At 39.7% G+C, this 27,902-nt stretch overlaps 1 protein-coding gene across 3 annotated transcripts in view; it reads left to right on the top strand.

Moving 5' to 3' along the window:
• LARS2 (leucyl-tRNA synthetase 2, mitochondrial) overlaps window positions 1-27,902 on the top strand; it is an 88,567-nt gene that overhangs the window by 53,192 nt on the left and 7,473 nt on the right. For 2 of the 3 annotated variants that reach the window (XM_037384956.1, XM_037384958.1), the window contains 7 exons: window positions 855-953; window positions 3,166-3,303; window positions 12,085-12,188; window positions 13,390-13,572; window positions 17,474-17,643; window positions 18,661-18,738; window positions 20,849-20,960. In XM_037384956.1, the coding sequence (XP_037240853.1) occupies window positions 855-953; window positions 3,166-3,303; window positions 12,085-12,188; window positions 13,390-13,572; window positions 17,474-17,643; window positions 18,661-18,738; window positions 20,849-20,960 (884 nt within the window). The remainder of the gene's footprint in view (window positions 1-854; window positions 954-3,165; window positions 3,304-12,084; window positions 12,189-13,389; window positions 13,573-17,473; window positions 17,644-18,660; window positions 18,739-20,848; window positions 20,961-27,902) is intronic. The other variant, XM_037384957.1, reaches the window with a different exon arrangement.

Below are 27,902 nucleotides of genomic sequence, written 5' to 3'. Positions count from 1 at the left end.
ATAGCCAGTGGTATTTATATACAAGTGTGTCACAGTTTGCAAGGTTTTATTGACATTAGAATAATCCCATTGTTTTAACTGTAAGAGTTTTAAAGAGAAATCATTTATAACAAATGGAAGTTTATTAAATGTGATTATCACCTCCTACAAACAATTTCTGTTTAGGCAGAAATTAGCAGAAAGTAACCTGAGCTTCTAAAATTTATTTTTAAACTGTTTCTTGGGGCTGCCAATATAGCTCCAAGTAAAAATTGATATGCCATAATCACAAATTAAAATTGTGCTACAAGGTCTGGAAGAGATTTGCTACAACTCAGTGAAAGTGGAAGTGAAGCTAAGTTTGTTTTTCTAGAGGTGACAAATGGAGTCTGCAGAGACCTTTCTGTACAGACCATCAGTGAGAGGCACCAACCTGCTCCTCCTGCTAAATGTTTATGAAATTATTTGTCTGCTGGTACCTAACGAGTGTGATATGTATTCGGTACCCATTAACTTTACGACAAAGAAGGCTTGTCTGTGCTGTAAGACTTGCTTTGTTTCTTTCAAAATGGCAGTTCTAAAAAATTCCGGAAACGCAGGATTGAGAGGGCTGTCTGGTGCAGGGCCATCTTCCACTATCGCTGGGTGTCACAGCTGTTCAGGCCTCTGTTGGGTTTGCTTGGTTTGGGAGGGAGAGAGAAGGAGAGGCAGCCCTGTGTGCAGGTGTTGGACGACTTTTGAACGTGTCACTTCAGGCTGTTCAGACCTGGTCAGTTTTCAATCTAAATGTCTTTGTGGCCACTCTGTACACGGTTGTTTTTCTTCCAGGCTTGTCACTTCGCTAAAGATAGCTTTTCTCCTTCTCTGTCGCTCAGGTGTAAGGCAACAGCACGGCGAGAAGTCGATACCATGGATACATTTGTTGATTCCGCTTGGTACTACCTGAGGTACACTGACCCTCACAACACGGACAGGTGAGGGCTACAGGCGCAGGGCCACTGCGGCGGTGAGCCGGCTTCACGGCATAGAAAGGAAGGAGGAGGCCAGACTCTCTGGTGCTTCTGGTTCTAACTGCTGTTGCAGAAAATGGCATAAACCCCCGTACTGCCCTGATTTAGTGCCTGCCCTCCGGCCTGAGGACTAGGAGCTGCTCTAAAAGTTTGGCATGTGGTTGCTCCCATGCCAGGAGATCTGGCAGAGCGGGATGTGTGGGCACAGGAGCTACAGGGCAAGGGGCAGAAGTTTGCGTGAAAGGGCATCATGAGGCAGGGCACAGAGAGCATGTTCAGCTGAGGAGCTAAAGATAGTCCTTCGTGGCGGGTGCTATCAGGAATGGCAGTCTACCACAACTCTCTCCGGGACTGTGGGAAGTTGCACGGTGTGTACCCTCCTTGGCAATACAACCAGTTGGTCAGTGTATGGACAGACGGTGCTTTTCCACCAGTAGGAAGAGGAATAGTCCGGTGTAACATCCAGCTGCCAAGAATGGCACCTTCATTTCTCTCCTCTTGAATTCCGGGTAACTCTTGCTACTTCTCGTGCACAGACCTAAAGTGAAGCGGCATCACAGCGAGCTCCTGCTGTGTCGGCACTTCGACTGTATGCATAATTAATGAAAGGAGATTTTTCATGTGCTGTGTATTAGTGGCTGCAGCGTGGAGAGTGTGGGAAGATAGATGTAGTTATTAGTTGGTTTTCTGCTTCACAGTCTGCCTGTAGTAATGCTGCTGATACCACTGTTTTTTCCAAAGAGGAATTAGTGGAACAGCTCTACCATGTAGCCTGAGGAAGAGGGAGCTGCATTTTTAATATATTGATACCACATGTAGGGCTGTTTGGGTATGTATTTGTTGATTCATTGTCTCTGGAGCACTGCTGGGTACATACTACATACAGAGTGATTTAGTATAGCTAGGCCAATTATTTTTTTTATATCAGTGGCACTAGTTTATTTAAACTAAAGCAAAATCTTCTTGAACGCTTTATTTCATGATGGTTTTAATTATTTTCTAGCGATAGTGTGAATTTATTATTAATATTAAGTTAGGCACTCTCCAGTGATGGTTTGCAATATATTTTGTGCGTGAAAAAGAGGGACTTTTCCAGAATTTGAAGAAAAAATAGCTGGATGTAACATCCAGCTGTTGAGGTAACAGCTTAGTGTAGCTAAATCTGTTTTATATTGAAATAAGAACATTTCTGTGGACTTCTGCACTAGATTGCTACCTCCATTTGATTTGTTTGTTTGTTTTAGCTAAGCTGCATGTATGTAAACCCTTTTTCCATAAACCATATTTCACAGGTCTAGAATTCGGCATAATTGCTCTGTTGATTTTGGAACCCTGTGAACAAGTTAGTTTTGATTTCATCCACTAAAGACATGAATCCCAGATCCACAATTTGCTTCTGGGCTCATCTGTGAGGAAAAAAGTGTTGCTATTGCAAAAAGTACAGATGGAATAATCAAACAGACTAACAAAACAAGTAAATCTGTTAGTATGGGACCATAAAGCATACATTAAAGGAGAGCATCTATACAAATGGTATTTTACAGGTAGGAACCCATTACAGGAGACATAACAATATTTAATGAAGCAGTAAGAAGTGCTGGGAAACCATGCAGGTGAGCTCCAACGACATGGTAAATATGCTGTAAATGACAAATTTACTGTAAATTCATTGAGCATCTTTCAGCTGGAGTGTATTCAGAACATTTTGCAGCCTTAAACTGCTTCATTGCCCCCTAACGGCTACAATGCAAACCTCCGAGTAAAAAAACAATCAAGTATGAGTAGGCATGTCTTTTGTCTTTCATTCTAATATATTTGTATGTAAAACTTGAGAAATCCTAAAAAATTTGAAGGGTAGGCTCAGGGTGTTTATAAAAAATCATGTAAAGAGCAAGCAAATATTTTCATCACTTTCTCAGGTAATGTATCTGAAATTTTAGTTGCTTGACTAAAACATAGGAAAATAGTATTTTTGTGGATCTACATCTCAGTGGAAATTAAATTTTTGTCTGTAATTTAATAAGCATATAACTTAAAAATTAAAGAGATCTGATAGCAAAAGTTATATTACACATGTATTGCTCTCAGTGGTGTCCAGTTGAGTATGATAAACTACTTCAGTAGAGCTGATCTTTCTTCTCCACATTGTATTTCTTCTATAATTGTGTTTTTTCAGGCCCTTTAATAGTGACTTAGCAAACTACTGGATGCCTGTGGATTTGTACATCGGAGGAAAGGAGCATGCAGTTATGCATTTATTCTATGCGAGGTTTTTCAGCCATTTTTGCCATGATCTGAAAATGACAAAACACAAGTAAGCCTTATATATTTCTATATAATTTTTTCATATTTCATTTAACTAGCAAGAGTGTTAGTGGACATTGTTATGATGGTAGAACATTACACTGAATAAGCCTGAATTGTCCTGCTTGTCAGTCTTGGCTTACTACTTGGTTTCTCAGAGCAGTTGCATTTTCTGTATGCCTACATACATAGTGTTTTTATTACATGAGTATTAACTGGCTCAGAGCAAGTGGTAAAATGCTGCTGTAGATTTTCAGCCTGTAAAAGCTTGCATAAACTAGTAACTTCAGGCATCCTGAGTAATACTATTATTTCAAATTAGGTAACTTCCTGCCAGTAATACCATTAATTTCGCTGGAACCATGCATATGTAGAAAACTAAGCACTCCTATAATTCACTGCAGTATTGGACTTGAACAGTGCAAAACACTTCTTGATAAGCAAAAGCAGTATATTTATCTGCTGTCCATTTATTTTTTATGTAATGACTTATATATAATTACTTTTAACTACTCTTGTTGCTGATGCTGCTATAGCTTAATTCATGATCCTCTGTTTTGGTTAGAGGTAAAGTCTGAGGCAGGAAGGTGAGTCATCTGATGTTCTTTGTCCTCTCAGGTAGGTTCCCAGCTTGACATCCCCATTTCCACTGAAATTCTGCCATTCTGTGCCCTAAAATGCCATCACAGAAATGCCTCAACTGGGGGAGGATGCTAGTGTCAGAGCAATGAAATACTGCCCCGTGCTCACTCTTGTTCTCCCATCAGCAGAGGCATTTGAATAAATGGAGTCAAAACAAGTGATCCTGTGAGAAGAAATGCTCAGTAATTTCTCAGCTGGCAACTTGTATACATTCATTCTTTACTAGTATCCCCTCTAAAAACTTGGTGTGAAGAGGAACCTAGATATACATGGCACTGAGCTTTCTTGAATGCAGTAGTTTTGCTATAAAACTAGAACTTAAGTAGCTGTGCACCAGGAAAAGGTGGACTAGTTAGTGGAGCCAGCAGAATATTTCCGTGAGTTACTTCATAGTCAGTTGGTGAAAATAGACGATGTGCTGTTATTGCTCATTCTTGCCTTCGAAATGGTTTGCAGTGAGAGCTGTATTTGAAATTTTGGATATGGGTGATTTGTGTACCTGTGTTTCACTCCGTTGTCTCCAGCTTGCATGGCTGCAGCAGGAAGGCTGTTTCTTCTCTCAGGGAGTGGACCTCTTAAAGCAGACCCTTTTTCTCAAGAGGTGCTATTTCTTTAGCAGAGGATTTCAGAGCTGTCCCTTGCAAGCAATTTCAGGCTTATCAATTCTACAAAAGATTTTACAATCCTAATCTATCAGCCAGCTAGTGGAGCTTTAACATACAGCAGCAAAATGTTCTTTTGTGAGTCAAATTATTCCACCTCTCAAAATGGCGTTAACTATGGTGTCTGAAGTATTGTCACTGTAAAGTGAGATCACAAGGAAGAGGAGGTTTGCTTGCAAAGTGGTCCACTCTGGTGTGCAAGAAAATGAGAAGATGGGAAGAAGCCAGCTTGGCTGTAAAGGGCTCTGCTGAATGAGCTGAAGCACTAAAAGACATGCATGGAAAGTAGGAACAAGCATGGGCTACCCCTGGAGAAATGTGGAAGCATTGACTGGCTAGGCAGCGTGGAATTCGGAGAGGCCATAGTTCATCTAGAATTGAAACTGGTGAAGAATGTGAAGGCAGTATAAAGGACTTCTGCTGACACATTGAAAAGAACATCAAGGAAAACATTGGTCTGATGCAAAATCAGACAAACAACCTAGTAGCAAAGGGCAGTCTTTGCCTTGGCCTTTGCTGTCAAGGTCTGTGCTTAGTAGGAGAGTTTGAAGGAGAGTGGTACTACCCACTGTAGAGTAGGATTGAGTTACGGATCACTTAAGTAAACCAGACACATACAAGTTCTAGGCTCATGAAAGACAAGGTGACTGGGAGTAGCCGACATAAATTTACCAAGAGGAAATCATGGCCAGCTTAATTTGCTTTCCTTCTGTGTGAGATTATTCCCTCTGTGGATGGGGAGAGAGCTGTGTGTATCTTTTACTGTGACTTAGCAAAGCCCTTAACTTGTCCTGTGGCATCCTTGTAGCCAGACTGGGGAGTTACAGGCTGAATGGGTGGACTACAACATGGGTGAAAAAAATGTCTGGACCAACCATCAGGCTCAAAGGGTCCGTGTTCAGAGCCTGACCAGCAGCTGTTTGCAAGTGGTACTCCTCAGGAGTCCCCACTGAGACCAGTTGTATTTAATGTCTTCATCAACAACCTGTGCAGTGCAACACTCTGAGCTCGCTCTGAGCAAGTTCACTGATCGCTGCACACCAAGAGAAGTCATTGATACTCTGGGTGGCAGGGCTGCTATGCGGAGGGCTTTGATGAGCTGGAGAAGCAAGTCTGAAGTGCTGATAGGAATTTCAGGTACATGGAGCAGATTGCCCACAGAAACAGCTGGGGCTGTGCCGACTGTGCGGGGACCATTACAGCAGAGAGGGGCTTTAGGGGTCCTGGTGAACACCGTTAGACATGAGTCATCAGTTGGTGTGAGGGTATACTGTGCTGCATTAGCAAAACCATATTCAGCTTTGAGTATCTCTGCTCATCACTCAGGAAGGCACATGTGGAATATTGTGTCCAGTTTTGAGACCCCCCTAGTGCGAGGGACATCATTAAACTGAAGAGGATCTAGTGGAAGCGTTGGAAGGGACCTTAAAGATCATCTGGTTCCAACCCCTGGACATGGGCAGGGACACCTTCTCTCAGCAACCTGTTCCACTCTCTCACCACCCTCACAGTAAATAGAATTTCTTCCTAATATCTAGTCTGAATCTACCTTCTTTCAGCTTAAAACTACTACCCCTTGCCCTATCACTACATGCCCTGGTAAAAAGTCCCTTTCCAGCTGCCTTGTAGGCCCCCTTTAGGTACTGGAAGGTTGCTAAAAGGTCTCCCTGGAGCTGTCTTTTGTCCAGGCTGGACAACCCCAACTCCCTCAGCCTGTCTTCACAGGAGAAGAGACGGTCAGCGTGGAGAAGAGAAGACTAAGAAAGGAATGTAATTGCAGTCTACTGCTACCTAAAGGAGGTTCATAGAGAAGACGGAACCAGACTCTTCTCAGAGATGTACAGAGAAACAGTCACAGATTGCAGCAAGGTCCAGCTGGGCAGAAGGAAAGTGGTTTTGACAGTGAAGGTGATCAGACTGCAGCAGTTTGACTGGAGAGGTTGTGGGATCTCCATCACTGTAAATTTTCAAAACTCAGCTGGATGAACAACCTGAACTTAGGTCTGCAGTGAGAAAGCGAGTTGGACCAAATGACTTCCAAATATCCCCTCCAACATACATTATTTTAAGACTCCATGAATCTGTAGCTGTATTTATTTGGAATGTGTTTTGTTCACACGCCGCTGTGACAGAGCAGTAGCACTAAAGCTGTATAGCATGGACTGGTCTAAATATGGTAAATTGCAGAAGAAAACTCTTAACTTCAATTCAAAAAAATATGCCTAAGAAGCATTGACTAGTGGCAATAGCAGAGAAAATCAAAATTGTTTTCTGTAGAAGTAGTTCGCAAGACTGGGGAATTCCTTTGACATCATATACAATCTCAAGAACAGTTGCACATGTGAAGGTACTTTATAGCATTGCCCCTAGGATCTGTTTGTGCTGCTTACACGTGTACTCAGACTGCAAGATGATTGTAACAAATTCATCATGCTTGATTTAGCTTTACACAAGTTAAAGCATTAGATGTTTTTAAGCTGTGATGTCAAACTAGGATTTTGTTTTGATATGGAAATTGTAGCTCCTTTATAAATAGTACCATGTTTTAAATGTTTCAGCATTGGTCAGAAGCCACTTTTGCTCAGTCTCCTGTTAGGACCGCTCGAGGGCTGGTCTGAGAGATCTGAAAAGGGTGATTCAAACAACAAGCTTCTTGTTAGGAAGCTTAAAGTCATGGTGTCAAAGCCCACAGCTCCGAGGGAGAACATTAAAATGTTAAAAAACACTGCCCTCTTGTGCATTTTCATTCTTTCTTTAATAGCTCAGGTCTCGTTCGCTGATTAGCTTAGTAAAATTCTGCTATATCTCAGTTAATGAGATCTGCCATCACTTACAGTGTTATCTAGTATCCTGACAAATTTAATCTGTAGTAACTTTTCATTTTGATAGGTTTTTTTCATGGAGGTTTTCACTATTTGGCTGCTCTGACTTTTAGATCCATTGAAATATTTCCTGATAGTCTTTAATTCTGTACTAATGGATATTAATAGAATAATGAGGTTGAAAACAGAAGTTAAAAATTCCATAGTTTAGATTTTTCAAAGCAATCTCTTCAAATAGTATGTACGTTATTATTATAAAAATATTATAGGTGTCATATATAAAATAAGCCTTTAGAGACATCACACATGCTTTCATAGAAAATGTAATGTTTGCGGGCATCTAGAATTGTAAAGGTGTCAATGTGGTTTACACGTGCCCTGAAGATGGATGTGATCTTTTATTTTGTGGGTTTTTTTAATGCATTGAACTGGAGCTGGTGGGAAATGGTGCTCATTTCCTTAGTAATGACAAGGCAGAATAAATGGCACTCTGTGGGTAGTGGTACATGTGATAACAATTAAGCCCAAATTGATGTCATTTTGGTTTAGCAGTCTGGTCTGTACAGTGCATCAGTTCTATAATTAATTCACAAGCCAGTCGGCCCTCCCAGCTGTGACCGCCGGTGGGAGAAGGGCCAGGTAAGCAGCTGGGGCCAGCAACCTCCTCATCTGTTCCAGGTTAATCCACCATGGCCAGTGTGTGCTGACACACTCAGTTACACCTGCTCAACTGAATTATTGCAAGTACAAGTTACACAGAATTTGGCTTTTCCCTAGACTTCAGGGAAAATTATTTTTTCAATAATTTGAAATGGGATCTAGCACACCCTCCCTGAAGGATTATAAACCAATAAAGAAGTTTATTGCTGCCATTAAGTCAGCAGATTTGACTGTGATGGAGTAAATCTGTTGAGTGAGAAGGCACTATTTTCATGTAGCTGCATAACAGAATAAAAGAAGATATGTGTGTGACAGAAATAGCTTATTTTTTGAAGGAATGATGTTAGAGCTTCTCTACATACGTTAGGGACTTTATCACTAGTATTGATTTGAAGTAAAAGCACTCAGCTATTGACTCTGCAAAATCTTGGACATTCAGTATTGTTTGATCTGTTGTCTGCCTAAAATGGTCAGCTTCCACATCCTCCAGTCACTTCTGTTCTGGCCTTCCTCAGGGTTGCCAGGTGGTTACAGCTAGATCTAACAGCAGGTTTTACAAGCACCTGAACTCAGCTAACAGTGACTGACTCTCGGGCACAGCATCGGACTCTCTCAGCCATTCTAAAGGTGCAGGATGCAAATACACGCAGTGAGCTCCCTTGATAAGGCTATCCCGTCCTTTGAGTCAGCTATTTATCACTGTTGCAGGCTCCACAGAGTCCTTCCAGCCAGGTCATTTGTTATTGGATTGGAAGTCCTGCTAGTCACCTTGCACAGAGCAGAGCAAGGACCGTGATGACATGGCGCTGAGCAGGAGCTCCTGATCTGTCATGCTTGCCCTGCCATCCGTTGCGTGCTCTATAGAGGGATTGGTCTATCATAGAGACGAACCTGTACATGAACATTACTGGAAGGAAAAAGATGGATTACACAATTCATGGCTGGCACAGCTGATCCTCTTTCTCCGAGGTGTCAGGCAGACTTCACAGGTGACGTCCCATCTGATGTACGACATGATCAAAAGCTGCACATAACTAAGGCCACAGTGCCCATGCTCCAGCACTTCATGGGCAGGTGAAGGTGTGTCCTGTTCCAGCATCCTTACAATCTGAAATGTGATCAAGCATTCAAAGGAACTCAAGCCACCTTTTCGTTCACTGTGCCAGGAATGTTTTTCTGTCTGAACAGAGCTCAGTTTCAGTGGGTCGCAATGGTATGGCTCAGGAGGTGTTATGATGCCAGCCAGGACTGGGTGCTGCAGTATTTAGATCAAAATTGCATCACACCTGCTGTCCTGCAGTGTCTTGGCAGTTCCCTTCCGCAGCCAAGAAACACGTCGCTTTCTTCAAAGGGGCAGGTTTTAGGTGTGTGTTTTTATTAATGTGGATTGAAGTGTAACCCGGTGATCCTGATGGGTCCCTCCCAACTTGGTGTTCTGTGATTCTGTGTGCCCATGAGATGGAGCCACCACAACACTGGCAAAATCACTGTGCACTTCAGGAGAAATTCAGTCCAGGGCTCAATTTGTTCTGAGCCCTGTGTTTATTAGATAGGCTCTGGCTTTCTCATTTTGGGCATGTCTCCGTTCTCCTGTGGTCTCCCACGAGGAACGCGTGGGGGTTTTTTTCCCCATACTTGGTAATGTATTTTGTATTGCATTTTTGTAGCCTCTGTCAGCATAAACAAAAATAGGAAATGCTCATTTCTGCGTTCAGCTTTTAATAACTTGGCATATGATCTGAACTAACTCTTTGTCACTGAAAGTAAGTGTTCCTTGAAAAATTGCTGCCAGTGGAGAACCCTATCTGATTTGGATGTTCTGACTACCCCATTAGCTTTATTTTAGATAGCAGGAAGTGTAGCTATTTTAATAACCGTTTAAGATCTTAGGCTGAACTACTGAATGATAGAGAAAAAAATATTTTTATTTTCCCTTGGTGTAATATCTTTAGTTTGTAGAAGAAACTTACCCTGAACATGTCCAAATCTCCTGAAGCTTTTTTCTACCATTTGTTGATGATAGATTTACAAGGTTTTTGTTCCCAATTTTCATCTTCTAATTCACTCAGATAATTTGTGATAATTATTTGAGATTTTAGATAATACTGCCTCCTATTTTAAAAATACTTTTTCTTGTTTATACTGTCTAAATTTTATTTCAGTTCTCATCTCCTGAAATTCCTATCATTTATTTCTGAACAACAGGATTTTTCAGGCAACCTGTGAAATATTGTCTAGAAAATATTTATGGAGATGCTTGAATTGCTATTCTACTTAACGTTGTTGATAAAACCAGGTGGCATGGCAGAGACTCCTACTGCTTAGTGACTGAATGATACACCGCTGTGTGCCAGTACTTGCACAATATTTAAAAGTATGCAAACTACATAAGGAAGGAAACTCATGTTCAAACATGAATATGTCGGAGACAAAGTATGAGGCCTGTCACTTTCTCTCTCCCAGTTTAAGGCTTTTCTTTCAAATACCTCCTCACATCAGAGTCATCAAAAGACTTTAAAGGCTAGTACTGGGATGATAGCTGCTTTATGGCAGTTAAAACATGCATGAGCGTTACATAATTCAATAATACTTTAACTGTATTATTAAATAATGTTTTAAATCACGAGATGAATTGTTGTATTATTTATATTTCCTAATGATGTAAAATACTAAACTCCTTAAAAGTGTTTTGAATTATGATTTTTTTGCACATGTGAAGTAAAATGTGGAAGTCTGGGTTTAGTGTTTCTTCTTTAGATGGATTTATTCTAGCTTTTTAAAAAGTATGTACATAGGAGTAATGCATCCTTTTGACATAAGTTGTTTTGCTAGATATGTGGGGCTTCATTAGGTGGAAGTGTGGAGGATTCAGATTGCTTAATGTTGAGCACACGTGTGAGCATTAGGAGATGCAAGTCAGTACTACCCAGCGATGGTTAGCACGTCCTCCAGAATGTTGGTCACCCACGTCTTTGTGTTGGAGGATCCCATGGGAAGGCTCCCCAGACTCTGTGCCTTCTCGGTCCGGCTCCATACCTCCTCCCTGGCCCCTACTGTTCTTGGGAGTTCTGTTAGAGCTGCCTTACTTTCCTGGCCTATTGAGTGGGGACCAAAAGCTCTAGAGATTATTTTTGTTGTCTTTTTTTTCCCCATGAAAACAGCAATAGACATCTGACTTGATGAATTAGAAATCCAAGATCATTGCAGGAGGTGGCCATAATAATGTATCTGTCAACTAGAGCAGTATTTACTTGAGTTTATTTCCGGCTGAGTATTCTACTGCCCTTATCTTTGGTGCTTCTAAGGCTCTTTTTAGCTCTATCATACACACATTTGATGAAAGTTTACTCTTCCTGATGTAAATTCTGCTAGAAAAGTAATGTTTTAATGTTCTAGAAGCTAAAAAAATTGATCTACTGACATGAATGTTCCAGCATTGCTGTTTTTCTAGCGTACTTTTTTCTTACAGCTAGGTCTTCGTGGCTAGTTCTGCAAAGGCACAAGGCATGCAAGTGCTTGTGTTAGAGGAACTGTCTTCTCCGTTTATAGAAAGAGATGTACAGCAAGATTTTGGTTTGTTCAAAATACTGTGCTGCTCAGAGTGAAGCTAGAACTAAATATTTGTAAGAAGGACAGTGAGACTGGGTACTTGAGCCCTTTTACACTTGGGGATTTAGCTTGAAGTTAGTGAAACTTCACTGTTGGCCAAAGAAACTTCTGTGTATTATCCATATGCTAATTTGAAAAGTGATGTTAGAATAACTCAGTACTAAATTAGGATGCAAGAATGCATGCCGAATACAAATAAATACTTGCCAGCCAGGCACCATGAATAAATGTACAAAGTACCCTTTCTAAGGTGACAACTATTTATGCATAATCAACTTAGAATTCTTGTTTCATTAAATAATTGTGACTGATTGGCTCAACACCTGAGGCTTATCATAAAGTATGCTTTTGACAGCTCTTTTCAACAGACAAGTTTCTTTTTCCTTCTATCCTTAGGGAGCCTTTCCATAAGCTCTTGGTTCAAGGTCTTATCAAGAATCAGACATTCAGACTAACAACAACAGGCCAGTGTTTGAAGAGAGAGGAGGTTGATCTCACTGGTAAGAGAGACTGCATGGGAAAATCAGCATAGGTGCAACCACAAAGTCAGGGACTGCTTTGTACAAGTCTCAGTGCTGGGAAAATTTGGAAGAGAAAATGAATCCTTGCAATATTTATACTGGAGAGCAGCTACTGTGAGTTTTGGATTTATATGCATTGCTGAGTGCACAGAGACTCTACCAGTCCAGCAGCCCTTAATTGCATCCTAACACAGAAATGGTGCTCTGGTTGTTATTTTAGCTCCAGTATAGTCCAAAAGATCAGGAATCAGTTGTGGTAAGACAGTGCTCAGCAGCTTGCTGAATGGAGCTAGTAGTCCCAGCAAACAGACAAACCCACAACATCGTGGCAAAGGTAACACAGATGTTGGTGTATTTGGTACGTATTAGGAATGTAAAATGTGTGTAGGAAAAAGTGCTGTTTCTCCAGTTCTTTGCAGTGCCTTCAGTGCACAAGTGGAGCGGCAAGTCCTGGCTTGGGGAATTGTAGCAACAAGAGTGGTTTGGTTTTGCTGGAGGCACGTTTGCCTCCCTTAAGCACTCCTCTCGCCCAACCGTGTTTTCACTGTTCTCCTCCTGCATACAAACCCCGTAAGTCATTTAAACAAGCAAACAAAAAACCCCTTACATTTACCACTGTCTGCTGTTGCTTTTTTTGTCCAGAAAAGCTAGGGCTTTTCTGTAGCAGCTGTTTCTGCTCAGTTGCATCTTTATCAGTGTAAACGCCTGAATTCTGAATTCATGCAACAGAAGGCACGTTCCTTGTCAGGATAACTTAGTACAGTTGAAACCTATAAATCTTGTGTTTGTAAAAGCTAAGTGCAGGTCAGAGTTGTACCAAATCAGTACACTTAACTACAAGGTTTTAAATATCATGGTTATAACAATGGTTAAATCTTAGGAGCTGTCAAGATATCCCATAGGATGCATGCCAGATACAGCTCCCAAATGGCAGAAGGAGACTTACTGTCATGTTTTAATGGAAGCATTGGGATATTACCTGTGTTAAAACATTAAAGTAGGAAAAAGTTGGGAGGGAAGAGAGTGTTTACAATGGGTGGTTTTCCTCTTTGAGCTGTTCGGACACTGAAAAAACCCAGTAGAAATAGTTTTTTCTTCATATGCTTAGGGAACAAAATTAATTGCTGTTACAAATGAGCAAAATTTGTTTTAATATTTTGTCCATGTCTTTAATATTTAGGAACTGAACCAGTTCATCTAAAAACTGGTGAGAAGCTCCAAGTTGCTTGGGAAAAAATGAGCAAATCTAAGCACAATGGAATAGACCCTGAAGAATTAGTAAAAGAATATGGCATTGATACCCTGCGTCTTTACATTCTGTTTGCTGCTCCTCCGGAACAGGATATTTTGTGGGATGTTAAAAGTAAGTCAGGTTGTTTCCGTTGTTTGTTTTGTTGGCTTTTTTCCTAGTGTGTTAGATTTTAAATACAAAATTCATACAGTTCTTGATGCCCAAGTTTTGGAACAATTGAATTGAAAAAGTATAATGAGCAGATTTTATTGTTTGGGTTTTTTAAAAGAGAGGAGGTCACAAAGCTGTCACTGAGAGGCAGGCTTGCAAGATTATGGCAGGCAGTTACATCTTACGAGCTAAAAGCATGTAGGAGAAGTGCTTCTTAAGTGGTATTTTCTTATGCAAACTTGGACTGCGTTCTCTTATTTTTTTATTAGCTACGACTGACTGAAAATTATTATTTTAAGATTATTTTCTTCAGTATAAGCTGCTTTTTTAAATCATATCAGATTGCAGATAAAACCTTGCGCTATTTGTTATTATTATTATTATTTGCATTTATTTACACACACGTGCAATAACTTTTGTAAGCTGGACTGAAATATTCTCGGAAGAATCTCATTAGAAGATAATCAGAGCTCCTAGTAACTAATATTTGTGCACACATGACATTTTTATGAGCTTATTTCTTGAATACATAAAGATTTACCCTCCTACACACTTACTGCCATCATGCAGTTTGTCATACTGACATATTAATTTATTTTATCTACTGTGGTTCATACATTTTAATGTAATCTTATGCATACATTTAAGTCTTAACCCTCTTGTTGCATAAGGCTTTAATAAAACACTCCATGTCTGGTTTAAAAAGGTGTACTCCATTCTTTCTTGTGTTTCTTTCTTGCTACTTAGTGTAGCCTGCACTTAGCATTTTTTCAGTTGATGACTATTATCCTTTACGTTCTTATGCATTCATTTATGTATTATTGCACTGTTGTGTGTACTGGAGGAGTGGACTTCGTGACTTTCCTCTGTTGGCTTTCTGTCACCATCTAATCACAACAGGTCAGAGCTAGGCATGTGAAAAGGTCTCTTAAAAAAAACAATCAAGCTTTAAGTTCTTCACCCCTAACAGTATGCAGGTACATAATTCCCTCTGAAGCCGCTAAGTGTGTTGCACAATCCTTTTGCTGTATTTTTCCATCTTGAAAATGGAATAATTAAATTAGTGTGAGAAATGTGGGTATACAGTCTTAGTTGCAAAGTATACTAGAGCTTGGTAGTTAAACATTTTTTAAGAAATCTAAGCACAGGCAGGTATAATACTAGCAAAAATGCATTTAGTGTTTCAAATCAACCTGTTTACTACTTGAGAAACACAAAGATTTCAGAGTCCTGTTGTGTTAAGAGAGTATTGGAAAATGTGAACAAAAGGAGATGTTAGTAGCCTAAAGATACTTACAGGGGGGGAAAATGGAAAGTAGGTGAAAAAGTCTCATAATTCTTTAAGCTTGGATCTGAATTTTTAATGATAACAAAATAGTGAATGTTTCAATTGAAGAAATCAAGCAAGTTGTGGTGGGTTTGACCTTGACTGGATACCAGGTGGCTTCCAAGTCAATCCATCACTCTTCCCTCTTCAACTGGACAGGGGGAGAAAAATACAATGAAAGGGTCGTGGGTTGAGATAGGGACAGGGAGATCATTCAGCCGTTACCATCACTGGCAAAACAGACTCAGCTCAGGGAGATTAATTTAATTTATTACCAGTCAAAATCAGTGTAAGGTACTAAGAAATAAAACCAGATCTTAAAACACCTTTCCCCCACCCCTCCCTTCTTCCTGGGCTCAACTTCACTCCTGATTTCTCTGCCTCCTCCCCCCGAGTGGTGCAGGGGGACGGGGAATGGGGGTTACAGTCAGTTCATCGCACATTGTCTCTGCCGCTCCTTCCTCCTCACACTCCTCCCCTGCTCCAGCGTGGGGTCCCCCTCCCACAGGAGACAGTCCTCCACAAACATTCTCCAGTAGAGTCCTTCCCACAGGCTGCAGTTCTTCACACACTGCTCCAGCGTGGGTCCCTCCCACGGGGTGCAGCCCCTCAGGAACGGGGTGCAGCCCCTCAGGAACAGGCTGCTCCAGCGTGGGTCCCCCACAGGGTCACAAGCTCCAGCCTGGGCTCCTCTGCTGCTCCAGCGCAGGCTGCCCACACAGTCACAGCCCCCTTGGGCATCCCCCTGCTCCGGCGTGGGGTCCTCCATAGGCTGCAGGTGGATACCTGCTCCACCGTGGACCTCCATGGGCTGCAGGGCACAGCCTGCCTCACCATGGGCTGATTCACCAAGGGCTGCAGGGGAACCTCTGCTCTGGCACCTGGAGCCCCTCCTGCCTCCCCCTGCACTGACCTGGGGGTCTGCAGGGCTGTTGCTCTCACGCAGTCTCACTTCTCTCTCTGGCTGCAGTTGTGCAGTTTCCCCCCACCTTCTTAAAAACATTATCCCAGAGGCGCTGCCACCATCACTGATGGGCTCAGCGCCTTGGCCAGCTGTGGGTCTGCCTTGGAGCGGCTGGCGTTTGCTCTGTCAGACATAGGGGAAGCTTCTGGCAGCTTCTCACAGAAGCCACCACTGTGGCCCCCCCTGCTACTAAAACCTTGCCACACAAGCCCAGTACAGAAAATTGTCTTATTCAGAGAATATTAGGTACTGGTTCACATGATCCTTTGCCCTCCAGACTTGCCCTTGCAGATTCCTTGTCTTTTCTGCAGCGGACATGAGGGCAGGGCCTCATGTCATTCTCTGCCCTAGTGTGGGCAAGCAATCTTCCAGACTGTGCAGGACCACTTGTGGTCAAACTTACCCAGCAGCTTATTGCACCGTTAATACAGTCTGGATAATGCCAAGCCTACTGTGTCTAGGTGGTCTACATGCTTCTGATATGAACAGGAGATGGAAAGTTAGGGGAGGGCACCATATTCCCAGTCCCACCTGCAAAAGTTCATGAGGATCATGCAGATGTAGTCAATCAGGTTGTATTTTACTGTTCCCAGATGAGTAGAATGTCTTTCATCTAGTGCAATTAGACAGATAACCCACCTGTATTACAGTCACTCACACATCTTTTACTTCTCTCAGTCTAGTAGTGGCTCTGGTGGTCTTTTCAAGTGCAGTTGCCAGAGCAGAGTTGGAAGCTTTTGCCAGCTAGGACATCTTAGGATACATTGATATTGTGTAGCACAGCGTGTAGTGCTGTGCAGTCTAGTAGAAACACAGCACATCTGGAAAAGAGAGCTGAAGCCATATCAGTGCTGCACCTCGAGCCATCCTTTCACCAGTGGCTCTGCACCACACCACGTGGAGGACCTGGCTGTGAGCAGCAGTAGCTTGGGGCCTCTGTAGCGTGGTCCCTAGATCACAGAAACATGTTCTTAGGGCAGCCACAGAGCAGGACTGGTCCCTGCAGGGTCAGGGTAAACAGATGTATAATCACCCCATCCCAAACTAAGCTGTGTCAAAAGATGGTACCAAGGATCAGAGCCTATAGTCATTAGCACAGTAGCATCTCTGTACCAACAAAAGTACATGTCATTTCTAAAAAAAAATTTTAGAAGAAATCTCTCAATTTAAAAAATATGTTTGTGTATACATGTGTGTGTATATGTATGTTTGTATTCTGTGGGTTTGAAACATGGGAGCATATAGAACTGTTCTGTGAATTACTTAAAACATGAGATGAACACTCTAACATTGCAATAACATTGGGTTATTTTAGAAATTTAGCAAATATTCTTGCTGTGTGTGTTTTAAAGTCATTGCAGTAAAAGACTTTTGTTTTACATTATTATTTCCCTTAAGGCAACCCAGCATTATTTGCAAAAGCATTCTTAATTGCATTGACTTTTTTCATTTAAAATACAGGGGTTTTTTAGAAAAAATGTTTAGCGTTCACTTCCTTTTTTGCTTTTATTTAAAATTTTAGATGCGTTCACTGTAACTGAAATTTTTCTGCAATCTTTCATTAATCTCAGCTGATGCTATGCCAGGCGTTCAGAGATGGCAAACACGCGTCTGGGCACTTGTAACCAAACTTATTGAAGCAAGGACTTCAGGAACCATGCCCAACCCTGAGCTTCTGAATAAGAAAGAGAAGGCAGAAGCCAGAAAGATCTGGGAGCAGAAGAATCTGGTGATTTCTGAGGTTAAAAGAAACACTTAAATAGTTTGTATTTTACCAGATAAGTTGCTGCTTATGCTAAAACCATATGCTTGAGTTACAGAGCCAAAAGCTTTTTCCCCAGATGAGTAGCTCATATTTTTTAACTGAATTATTCTCTGTATGAGTAATTTTATTTACATACAAATTCTCTGGAACAGAACTGCAAAGTATTAAGATTTGGATTGGCAAAAATTCTCTGTTCTGTGCCTTATTTAAACGATGAAATGTTACGGCATTAAAATGTTAATCAGTCTGGGTTTTGAGCAAAGCTGTAGGTGAGTTATGCCGGTTATCTCTAACAAAAGCTTTGGTTCTGTTAGCTTCACACCTCATTATTATGCCTACTGTTTCATATAGAACGAAAAAAATATTTAGGTGAAAATACATAAGCGTATCCTAAAAAAAAAAAATTACTTAAATGATCGTTCATCCCTTCTTCTATATTGTCTCATGCTGTGATTAGTGTCAATTCAATTATCCATGACTCGGAAGGAGATACAAATACCTGCAAAATTAACTTAAAAAATATTTTTCTATGGATAAAAACATTTCCTGATAATCCTGTGGTGAGGGACCTTCCAGGCCTTTTAACAGACCTTGGAATTATAATCTTGCAATCTGTGGACAAGCTTTCACCAGCGTAACTGGATTTACAAGGATGAAAGCCTCTTGTAGGGGCAAAGGGAAGATACTCTATTAAAGGAAATAGAGGGTGATTACTAATACACAGTTCTCATTGTCCCTGATTGAAGCTTTAAGAATCCTGAAACAGGGGAAGCTAGTCAACTGAATTTTTATATGATTGATATTTTCCCATACATGCATGTGACTGCATATATGATGTGTTTGCATGCCAAAGTGGTTGTCATGTAAGAGGTACAGTGGTCATATTTCACAAATTGAAGTTGATTATCAATAATTCTTTTTTATTTGAAAACCCAATATTCTATATTTGAGAATTTTAAGCAATTAGTGATAGACCTTTTTTTCTGATACAAGGTAACAGAGTACTTCACAAAGGATCATCTGTTCAATGCAGCTATTTCCCGATTGATGAGCCTCACTAACATACTCCATGTAAGTATGCGATATTAATGAAGATATTTTTCTCTCAGACCCAGTTCCTGTAATTCTTTATACAAAGCAGGAGCTGCCTGAACTACAGGTCCAGCTTCCCGTAAGTCATTTACTGTCATAAGTATTGCTACCAAGTCAAGACCCTCATTGAATTATGCAGTTCAAAAGTACCATGTTCTGGTATCACTGTAACCCTGAAATACACGGTTTTGCTGGAGGAGCTTGATGGTATTAGAGCCACTAGGTTCTGATGTTTACATCTGCATCCTGTAGTTTGAAAAGGATACGTTTTGTTTAGCTGTGTTCTTTATTCTCTTTTGTTTTTAACCAAATTGCGTAGGTATATACCAAATTGGTATATACCAAATACTCTGTTTTAAAGGAAAGGATTATTCTTTGCAAGGAAAATCACACATGATCTTACATTCGTCAGAGACAGCTTTCACCACTAAGCTGTCTGCCAGTAGTAGAGTTTACAAATTCCCCTTTTTAAAACAAATGTAAAAATAATTTAAGTTTTTAGTATTTTTTATTTAGATTATGTTGTTTATCAGCCAGTGGCAATAGATCAAATATAATAAACTGTTATTGTTTTATTATTGTTACAGTTATTTTTGTTATTACTCTTACATCTGGTTGAGCAATCCTTCAGGTATATAATGGTAACCTGATCTAGACCACAAATCAGATAAAAATCTGGATTTTTCAAATTCTTTATTGAAATACCATTTTATACCTTATGGATTCCAAGGGGATTATTGGTAAAGTCATGGAACTTAAAAAAAGTTAAGTAGGGTGTGCACAATTGCTGTACTGAGATAACTTGAGTCTACAGTACTGTGGTGTGGGGAAGGTGACAAACTGTTCTTTAACTCCAGCTCAGTGATTCATATGCATTTTGTGCTGGTGGATGGTAATAAGTGATCGTTTATAAAAAATAAATAAATAAACATCAGTGTCCTACAGACAGCCAGATGTCTGAACACTGACATGTTTCTTGACCAAAGAAGGCCAGGCAGTATCTTACAAGAACAAGTTTCTGTATAGCAGGTTCACACTTCCTCTTTTGCTCCCAGTTGAAAAGGAGGAGGTGGGTGAGAATTAAATGTAGAAAGCAGGAAGTAGTTACTAAAACTTAAATCTAGTTTGCACTGACGTTGTTAGTATCAGTGATAAGAAGAAGATGCCATCTGACAACATTTGAGGTCTGCGTCAAACAAATGACTGGTTTTGGACAACTTTCTAGTAGACGGGAATGGGTGTTAATCACACCCACCAAGTCATTCTCATCAGCACATGAGTGCTGACATTTTTCTGTGCTGCTTCATTAGAGAGGAAAATTACAAAGTAAATACAGAACCTGAATTTACTATGAGATGTAACCTCTCAAACAGGAAAAGAAAGAAAGAGTTCATTTGGCTACTTTTAGTGCTATATCTTTTCTATTAAGATACAATAAATAGAGGAACAAAGATTCAAATTTTGTCACTTTAGCCCTTTGCAAGAAAGTGAAAACGTACTAGGAAAGCTGAACACTTTACTAAAGCAGTCTGAGCATCAAACTGTAAAAGGCAATATTCTGCTTTTCATTCCCAAATCCTCCTTCAGCTCTAAAACCTCACTTTGTCACTAAATTCAGCTTTGCTTAAGCCACTCTAGGATCCTGTACAACTGAACATTATCCCAACAAAAACCATGCTGCATTCAGCACAGCTTGACTCTCTTATAGAAGTACTTCAGCTCTTCTCAAATAGCTGTGATTTTATCTAAGACTGCGCTTCTACAAGTGGCAGCACTCAAAACGTTTTTGAGGGCCACTGTTGTCCCCATGGGTCTGTGTTCAGACTCCCACACTAGAGCAGATTCCCGAGGGACTGCATCAGCCTCTTCAGGATTAGTTTCCAAGTGCTGGAGAGGACTCTGTGACCAAGAGTTGCAGTTTTAATTCTCCATAACTTTTCTTAAGGTTTCCAGTTTATTGTGAAAGTATGCTCTCATAAGCATAGAAATGGATTGTAGGTTTCCTTACTGCATTTTCTTCTTAATTAAACTACTTGCCCCCCACCTCAGAATATTAACAATTTATTTTCTTTTCCTTCTGTTTGTTTAGCAAGCTTCTCGGCCTGTTATTCTCCACAGCACAGAATTTGAAGGTGCTTTGGCTTCACTCTGCATTATGCTTGCACCTATGGCTCCACACATTGCATCAGAGATGTGGAAAGGTATTTACAGAAATAAACTTTTTATTGATGTTCCAGGAGAAAATGGCAAAAAGTTTGCAAAAATACCTTTAACATAGTACCTGTGTCACTTATCCCTGAATTCTGCAGCTGTCTTGACACCTTCTGTCATAATTCCTAAACAAACTTGAATCTTACGGAGTTGCCGGATCTCTCTTTCTGCTTTTAGTTTCTTTCCACTTGGGTACGAAGGTGGATTTCTTGAGACTAGGCAGAGAAAGGGAGAAGGAAGAAAAATTCAAGACAGGACTTGCATGAGGAATTCATCTGTCAGCTGCTGGCTGCTCCGGTATATGGATGGCAGTATTAAGAGCTGAGCGTGGGGATAGGGACAGCCCTTTTTCAAACAACTCTTTCAGAGTCTTTGGACCGCGCATATTTTCTTTCAGGAATTCAAGCAAAAAGAACCATGTCAGAGAGCTGTATACTAAAAAGACTAAAGGAGTGTTCAGTAAAAATCCTGCTCTTGTAGAATTCTCCAGAGACCGAGGGATGTTATGCTGCAAATTAACCTCTCGTGGAGAGTGAGAATGGTGGACAGGAAATCTTTTTTAAGATCTGTCACAGTTGTAAACCTTGAGATCTGAATTCCAAGTGGGCTAAGTTGCATGGTGCTGCTACAGTTAAAGCCTGCGAAATAAGGGATGTGCATGCCAGAGTTCAGCCATTGCTTTTAAGGTTCTTTGGAGCAAGTCCCAAGACGTATGTGGGAAGATAGGAATATATTCTGCATTAAGACTGGCCACAAATTGCTATGTGGTTTTGGACCTAATGTTAGCCTTTGGACGCTGTTTTAACAGTTTTATTCCAACAGTCATCCTAAACCGTTGTGCATTCAAGTGTTTACAGAGCAGAGCTACTAAATTGCTTATATTTCAGAGTTGTGCATGGCTCTGTAATAATGTTAACTGCCAAAAAAAGGCTGCTCCTGTTGAAAGCAATAACATAGGGGCAGAGACTCTGGAAACAGAATGATACACTAGGGAGAATGGGGTTTTTTCCTGTGTTTTCATTTCCAGTGTTTTTAAGATGTCTTAATACAAGCTTAATTGTTTAGAATAAAGAGTGGCATCAGACATGATCCATCTGGAGAAAGCTACTTCTGGTCAATATTCTCCTACAATGTGAAGTACCGTCTAATTAAAGTTATACTTAAATGGAAGTAATTGCCAGGACTTCGTTTTCCACGTTGGTTGAGATGTAGGCAGAAGGGGTCCAGGCAAATTATTTAATAAAAATCCAGTACCTTGTGAACTTGAAATTTGAATACATGTTAGGGAATAGAGAATTATCAAATATATTTGATAAAGAGACAAAGAACATTAGAATGTCTTAATTAATGTAACTTGTCAAACATAAAGCTTAATTCTGTAGTGTCTGGAATGTTAGGGAAGGTTGTCTTTTCTTACTACTAAAATCAATGAGAGTGGTAAACATTTTCTGGATCTCTCTCTGATGTAAGAATGAAAAGGAAACATAAAAATTGGGAGTGTATTGCCCTCAGCTTCTGTATGCTTTTAAAGAGAAAATTTTGATTGTGTGGTCCAAAGACTGTGCATTGTCATTCAGTGCAACTAGCATTAAAAAAAAACACAAAAAACCAACATTGCATAGTGATTACTGCCTGAAGACTTTTATGACTAAACATGAAAATCACAATCCCTTAGCACGGTCATCATTACAGTACATTAAGGTTATTAAACAATTTCATCAGGAGAGTGTGTGTACATTTAAGTACTGTGTTGAAGTAAGAAGGCTGTATTATTTTGGAATAGTCAATATCTAGCAGTTGTCCTGGGATTGGGGTTTCTGGGGAAAAATGTCCAACTGTAGTCTAGAGAAAGATTCCCCAAGTTCATGTTCTGAATTGTACTCTGGTTCCACCAAGTCTTGTTGCTCATCTGACGTAACCGATTTCTTAAACTTTATTATGTATGTATGATGATGCTTTCTTACTTTAAATAGTTTCAGTATAAACATCAAGCTTCCTAAATACTCTGTTTAGTTCTCTTTATCCTTTTGTTCTCCATACACACTCAGAGTAAGTCACTCTTTTTGTACCTTGGCTTTGCATCTAAATGCAGAGGTAGTGCTACTTCCTCTCTCGTAAACTAGTCAGGAAGAGGACTTTGTGTATTATTAGCTCTATAAATAGCACCTATAGGAGTGGACCCCCGCGCTTTGATGAAAGCCTATGTCTGCTATTGTAATGCCAATAATAACACATAAGCAACATATTCATGATAAAATACTGACATTTCATTCCAAAATAACTTGTACGCAGCCTTTGAATTTTGTTTGATTTAGTGATTAAAACAAGGGGCATTTTTCTTTATGCAGGGAAAAATGAAACTGGGAAATCTGGAAGCCCTGTAGTTTGTGTCAAGCAGGTAATTTGGCAGTTAAGTAGGAATGCTTGTAGGAGCAGTGACTTGTTCTTGTTAACCCTGAAGCACATTACGCTTCCTTGTGTATTTAAGCTTTTTTTGAACAAAAAGGATTTTGCTTTCTTATTAGTGTTTCTCATTAGAAAGTGTTTATTATATAATGAGATATGCTTAATATTAATTTTACTACATCCTTAAGAAGGCTGTAATAAAGGAGAGGAGAAGAAAGTAGAAGAAGAGAGCATTTTCATTAATTTGATTGTTTGCATTGTGCTTCACAGGATGAATAATACCTTTACTGTTGCACTGTAATCTCTCCTTTCATGCTTTCCTGATCACTGATTATGGTCATGAAACATTTTAAGAAGAGAGTACAATAGAATTTAAAACCGAATGTGAAACAATGACAACCTACAATAAGACCCTTATTTATGTATGGTATTATATTAAATTAATTCTGCCAAAGATTTGAAGACAATTAAACCACAGAACTATAGAAGTTTCTGGTTAAACACCTGGAGTGAGGCTTTCTGGAGGTAGTAAAATGAATTTTGACAATTGGAGGCTAGAAGAGCAGGTGTAAATAGTACTTTTTTCAGTTTAAATGACAGGTGTTCTGGAAATTGAAAAATAATCAACCAGCCTTTTCTCCTTTTCTAGTTTTGGAATAAAAAGCTAGGCTAGCATCTATAAATATTAAAGTCTTAAAGGCTTTGATGTCCAAAATATGATAACCTGCTACTGTTAGTTTTATTCAGTAATTACATAAAATATTCTCCTTTGATTGAAAAAATTGCATTTAACTGCAAAACGTGGTAAATTTTAAGTATCTAACAAATTTTCTTAAATACTGGTATTCTGAATGCATTCATATTTAAATAGCAAAAAATGCTTGTTTGCATTTTAATTTCCCTTTCAATCTAAAAGCTGTTTGGCACAGATCACAATGAAATGTAAAAAGAAAAAAAAAAGAAGGCAAATCAGTGTTTTCTCATGTAGTATCTTGTAGAGATTAAAACATGGCTACGTGTATAAATATGAATGTAGGTGCCTTCGTGGTTATCAAAAAAAGTTACAGCTGGAATTAACTGCAAATCAGTCGATCTTAATGGTTACCAACTAATGAAATTATTAGGAAAATTACAAAGATTATTTTAGAATGTTAATTATAAATGCTTTGCTTGACATTTTAAGTAATGACTAGCATCAGTGATGTAAGTAATTTTGATTGTAATAATGCTCTCCTGCTTTGCAAGAGTTGTGTCAGTGTTCATTTGAAATTTTAGCTTTTTAGTCTGCTGTGGATTTTTTGTTCATTTGTTGATTAACTTTGCAAATTCAGAACTGCAGTCTGATATCCCAAGCATGCTTCCGATGTAATATGCAACTTTTAAGTACAGTTAAAGTAAAATTAGGTAGATTCAAGGCAAAGCAATTTTTGTTCTTTGCAGCTGAGGAATTATTCTCCCATGAGGTTTAGTTTATATGGGACCATCTTGTTTTCCTGCGTCAGATAGAAATGAAGGGTTTGGTCTCTTTGTGAGCTGGTTGGAGAGCGTACTTCAGTATTGGAAGTAAGTCTTTCCAGTCTGAGTGAAGGAAAAGCTGCTTGAATGCTGTTTGGGAAGTGCCTCATCTTTCAGCAGCTGAACAATGGTAGCCCAGTGCTTCGATACTTTGTGTGTGAAGTTCTTTCTCCTGCTTAGAGGAGCACAGTTTTCAGTATTCTGGTGTATCAACCTGATGGTCTGAATTGTGCAGTGAATACACTGGTTTATCGCTTAATAACAGAAAAAGCAACTGTAGCCCCTCAGTGTGGGAAGAGTTCATCCGGCTGATATCTTGGCAGTTTATGAACACTGACAGGATGAGGAAATCTGTTTCCTTCCTGAAACCTTGTATCTGAGGAATATACAGACACCATTTGAGACTTTTTTTTCTTCAGTTTGTTTGTAGTAGTACAGGATTTTGCTGTCCAGACAAGGATATGAAACTGCTTATTGTGAGTTGTTAAATTTTTATGAGAGATGGCACATGAAAGATACATGCTGATATTAAACACATCTTAAGACACATTGAAATTAAATGTAATTATTGGAATTTGTAATGGTGTAATTGTCTTAGCAACATTTTAACTGTCACTGCAGTAGCTCTTTTGCAAGAATTTCTTTGTCTGAATTCAGTCCTTCTCAAGAAGGCTTCTGTGAAGAATAGAGCTGAGTAGAAGCTAATTAATGTTGCAGATTTTAATTGAAAATCTGAATGCAGAAATCCCCCTTCACAAATCCATGAAGAAACATAATTTGGGATTTTTATTTTTTTTTTCCTCCAAGAGTAATGACCCCAAGAGAAGAATAGTAAGTCTGTACAAGTGGAGGAAGGTGGATTATTTTCAGAAGGTTAAAAGGATTCACGTGGAGTTTGCTGAATTGGAAACACATTCTAGAGTCTGCTTTTAGCAACCCAGGCTTTTCACAACCCGATTCCGTATTCCTATACCAATAGTATAATACCATTTGTTTCAGAGCTGTCTAGAAAACAGCTGTTACTGTGTTGCTCTGAGTTCTTTGAGGTTGCAGACCATTTCACATATGACTAACATACTCCTCCTGGGCTGCGGAAAGGTATTTCAGGTATGCAACTTGTCTGAATCTGCCAAATAGGAAGATTCATTAAATAGTAAAAATGCGTGTCAAGAACAAAGTAACGTGGTAACAATCCTTTCCTTGGAAGAGGCTGCAGAGGCAAGTAAGATACTGACCCAGAATGCATCTCCACTTACCCTTACACACTCCTGCTCTGGGCTTTTTAAATACTTTATCTGATTGTCTGCTAGTGTGGTGGATTTTTACTTAACACAGATTTCAATTGTTTTGATTTAGCTAAATCCAAAAATTATCAACATTTGGATAAGACACCCTCACAGTCACCTTATACTCTCCACTCTGATCTTCTTACATGTCCTGTTAGAAGATCCATAGTCGTAAACTCTGATACTGGCATTGCTTGAGATGCCTTCATCAACTTCCTTTTATCAACCATTAAGGCTTCCATCCTCCTTGCCTTTTCTGCTTTGTTAACCTCTCTGTGCCGGTGCTTGTCCCATGCCAGCTCTTACTCAGTTTGCTCCATAATGACATCTTTTTCTCTTGTCTACATAGTTTTGTGTCAAACTAGCTGCACTGTTGCTGGAATTTTACAGATATTTTTTTCTAGTGCTTTTTTCTGTAAGACTAGAAGACCTTGCAGTCCTTACACCTTGCTGATACGTGATTGCTTCAACATCTTCCTTCTTAAATCTCTTTAAAATGAGAATCCGCTCTTCCCTGCCATTTAGCACCTTAGGGGAAGTATTATGCTTATGAAGTACTCACATAATGCTAATAAAACATTCCCATGGGCTGAAACGTTGTTAGACTTGTCCTGTCCCCTCCGTCTCTCAACTCGCTCATTTACAGTAATATAATATGCATTTAACTTGGTGTTTTAACTTGACTCCAATGCTGTGAGTTACTGGTTAGGGAAACCTTGTTCTAGTATTAGCTTGCTAGTCAGTAAAAATCTGTTGAAGCAGATTCAGTAGCAAGATCAGAGCTTCAGACTGAGCACAAGTATTGTCTTTGATCTGTCCTGTGTGGCTGTACAGATGTGTACATAAAAGTGAACGGCTTACAGTAAGTAAAAATGTACTCAGTTGGCTTTCTGTCCTACATTTGCAAGAGAATCTATAGCCATAAAAGCAAAATACATCAGAAAATAGAAAGCAAAATGTATGCTGCTTCATAAAAGTGCACTTCCCAGGCACTTTCTAGTGCAGCAAGACAGTAAACTAGGTTTTTAATGTTTTCACAACAGAAGGCTGTGAAATGGTCGGGGTTTAACTTCTCAAACAGTGCTTTTGTGTAATGTCTCAGAATCAAGTGGGAAGGCTGTCTTCGTCCTCACAAGTGGACCATCACCATTCTGGATCGTGGTGATGAAGTTTCTGGTCTTGTGTGTGTGCATTCTGGTCTTGTGCATTTTGAAAACGCAAACCAAATCTTTGCGTTTTCTGTGTTCTACAGCTCATGAACTGTGAATTAAGGCAGGAAGGCAAACAGGCAACAGAAGTAAAACCTTCATTTTGGTTTCCTGTCGAACTCTGTTTTCTGAAACTAGTTCTGTTGACTTTTGCACTTTTTTTTTAATACAGATGAGCTCATAGCTCATTTTGCAGCAAGAAAGAGAACCAAAAGATTGACACTGTGCTTAGTCACAGTTTATCTACTTCAGAATTAATTTTAAATTTTTTGGTTAGTCGGTTTATTAGGACTGACTGCCTCCATGGGATTTAAAAGTGACCCTGGTTTTGCTTTCATAGATAGAAGCTCTTGAATCGTATTAGGAAGTGTTTTTGAAGTGGCTTGAAGAAATCCACTTCAACAGGAAAATAAGGAGTGGCCAGTGTGCATGCTTCTGCACCAAGGCATGTGATCAGTTGGAAAGAAATGAGCTCATCTGGATGTTCAAATGCCAAAAAGGGAAGAATCTAGCAGCT

Source organism: Falco rusticolus, chromosome 4 (genome assembly GCF_015220075.1).
Source record: "Falco rusticolus isolate bFalRus1 chromosome 4, bFalRus1.pri, whole genome shotgun sequence".
Classification (NCBI taxonomy): domain Eukaryota; kingdom Metazoa; phylum Chordata; class Aves; order Falconiformes; family Falconidae; genus Falco; species Falco rusticolus.
This window is presented reverse-complemented; position numbering and strand designations above follow the sequence as displayed.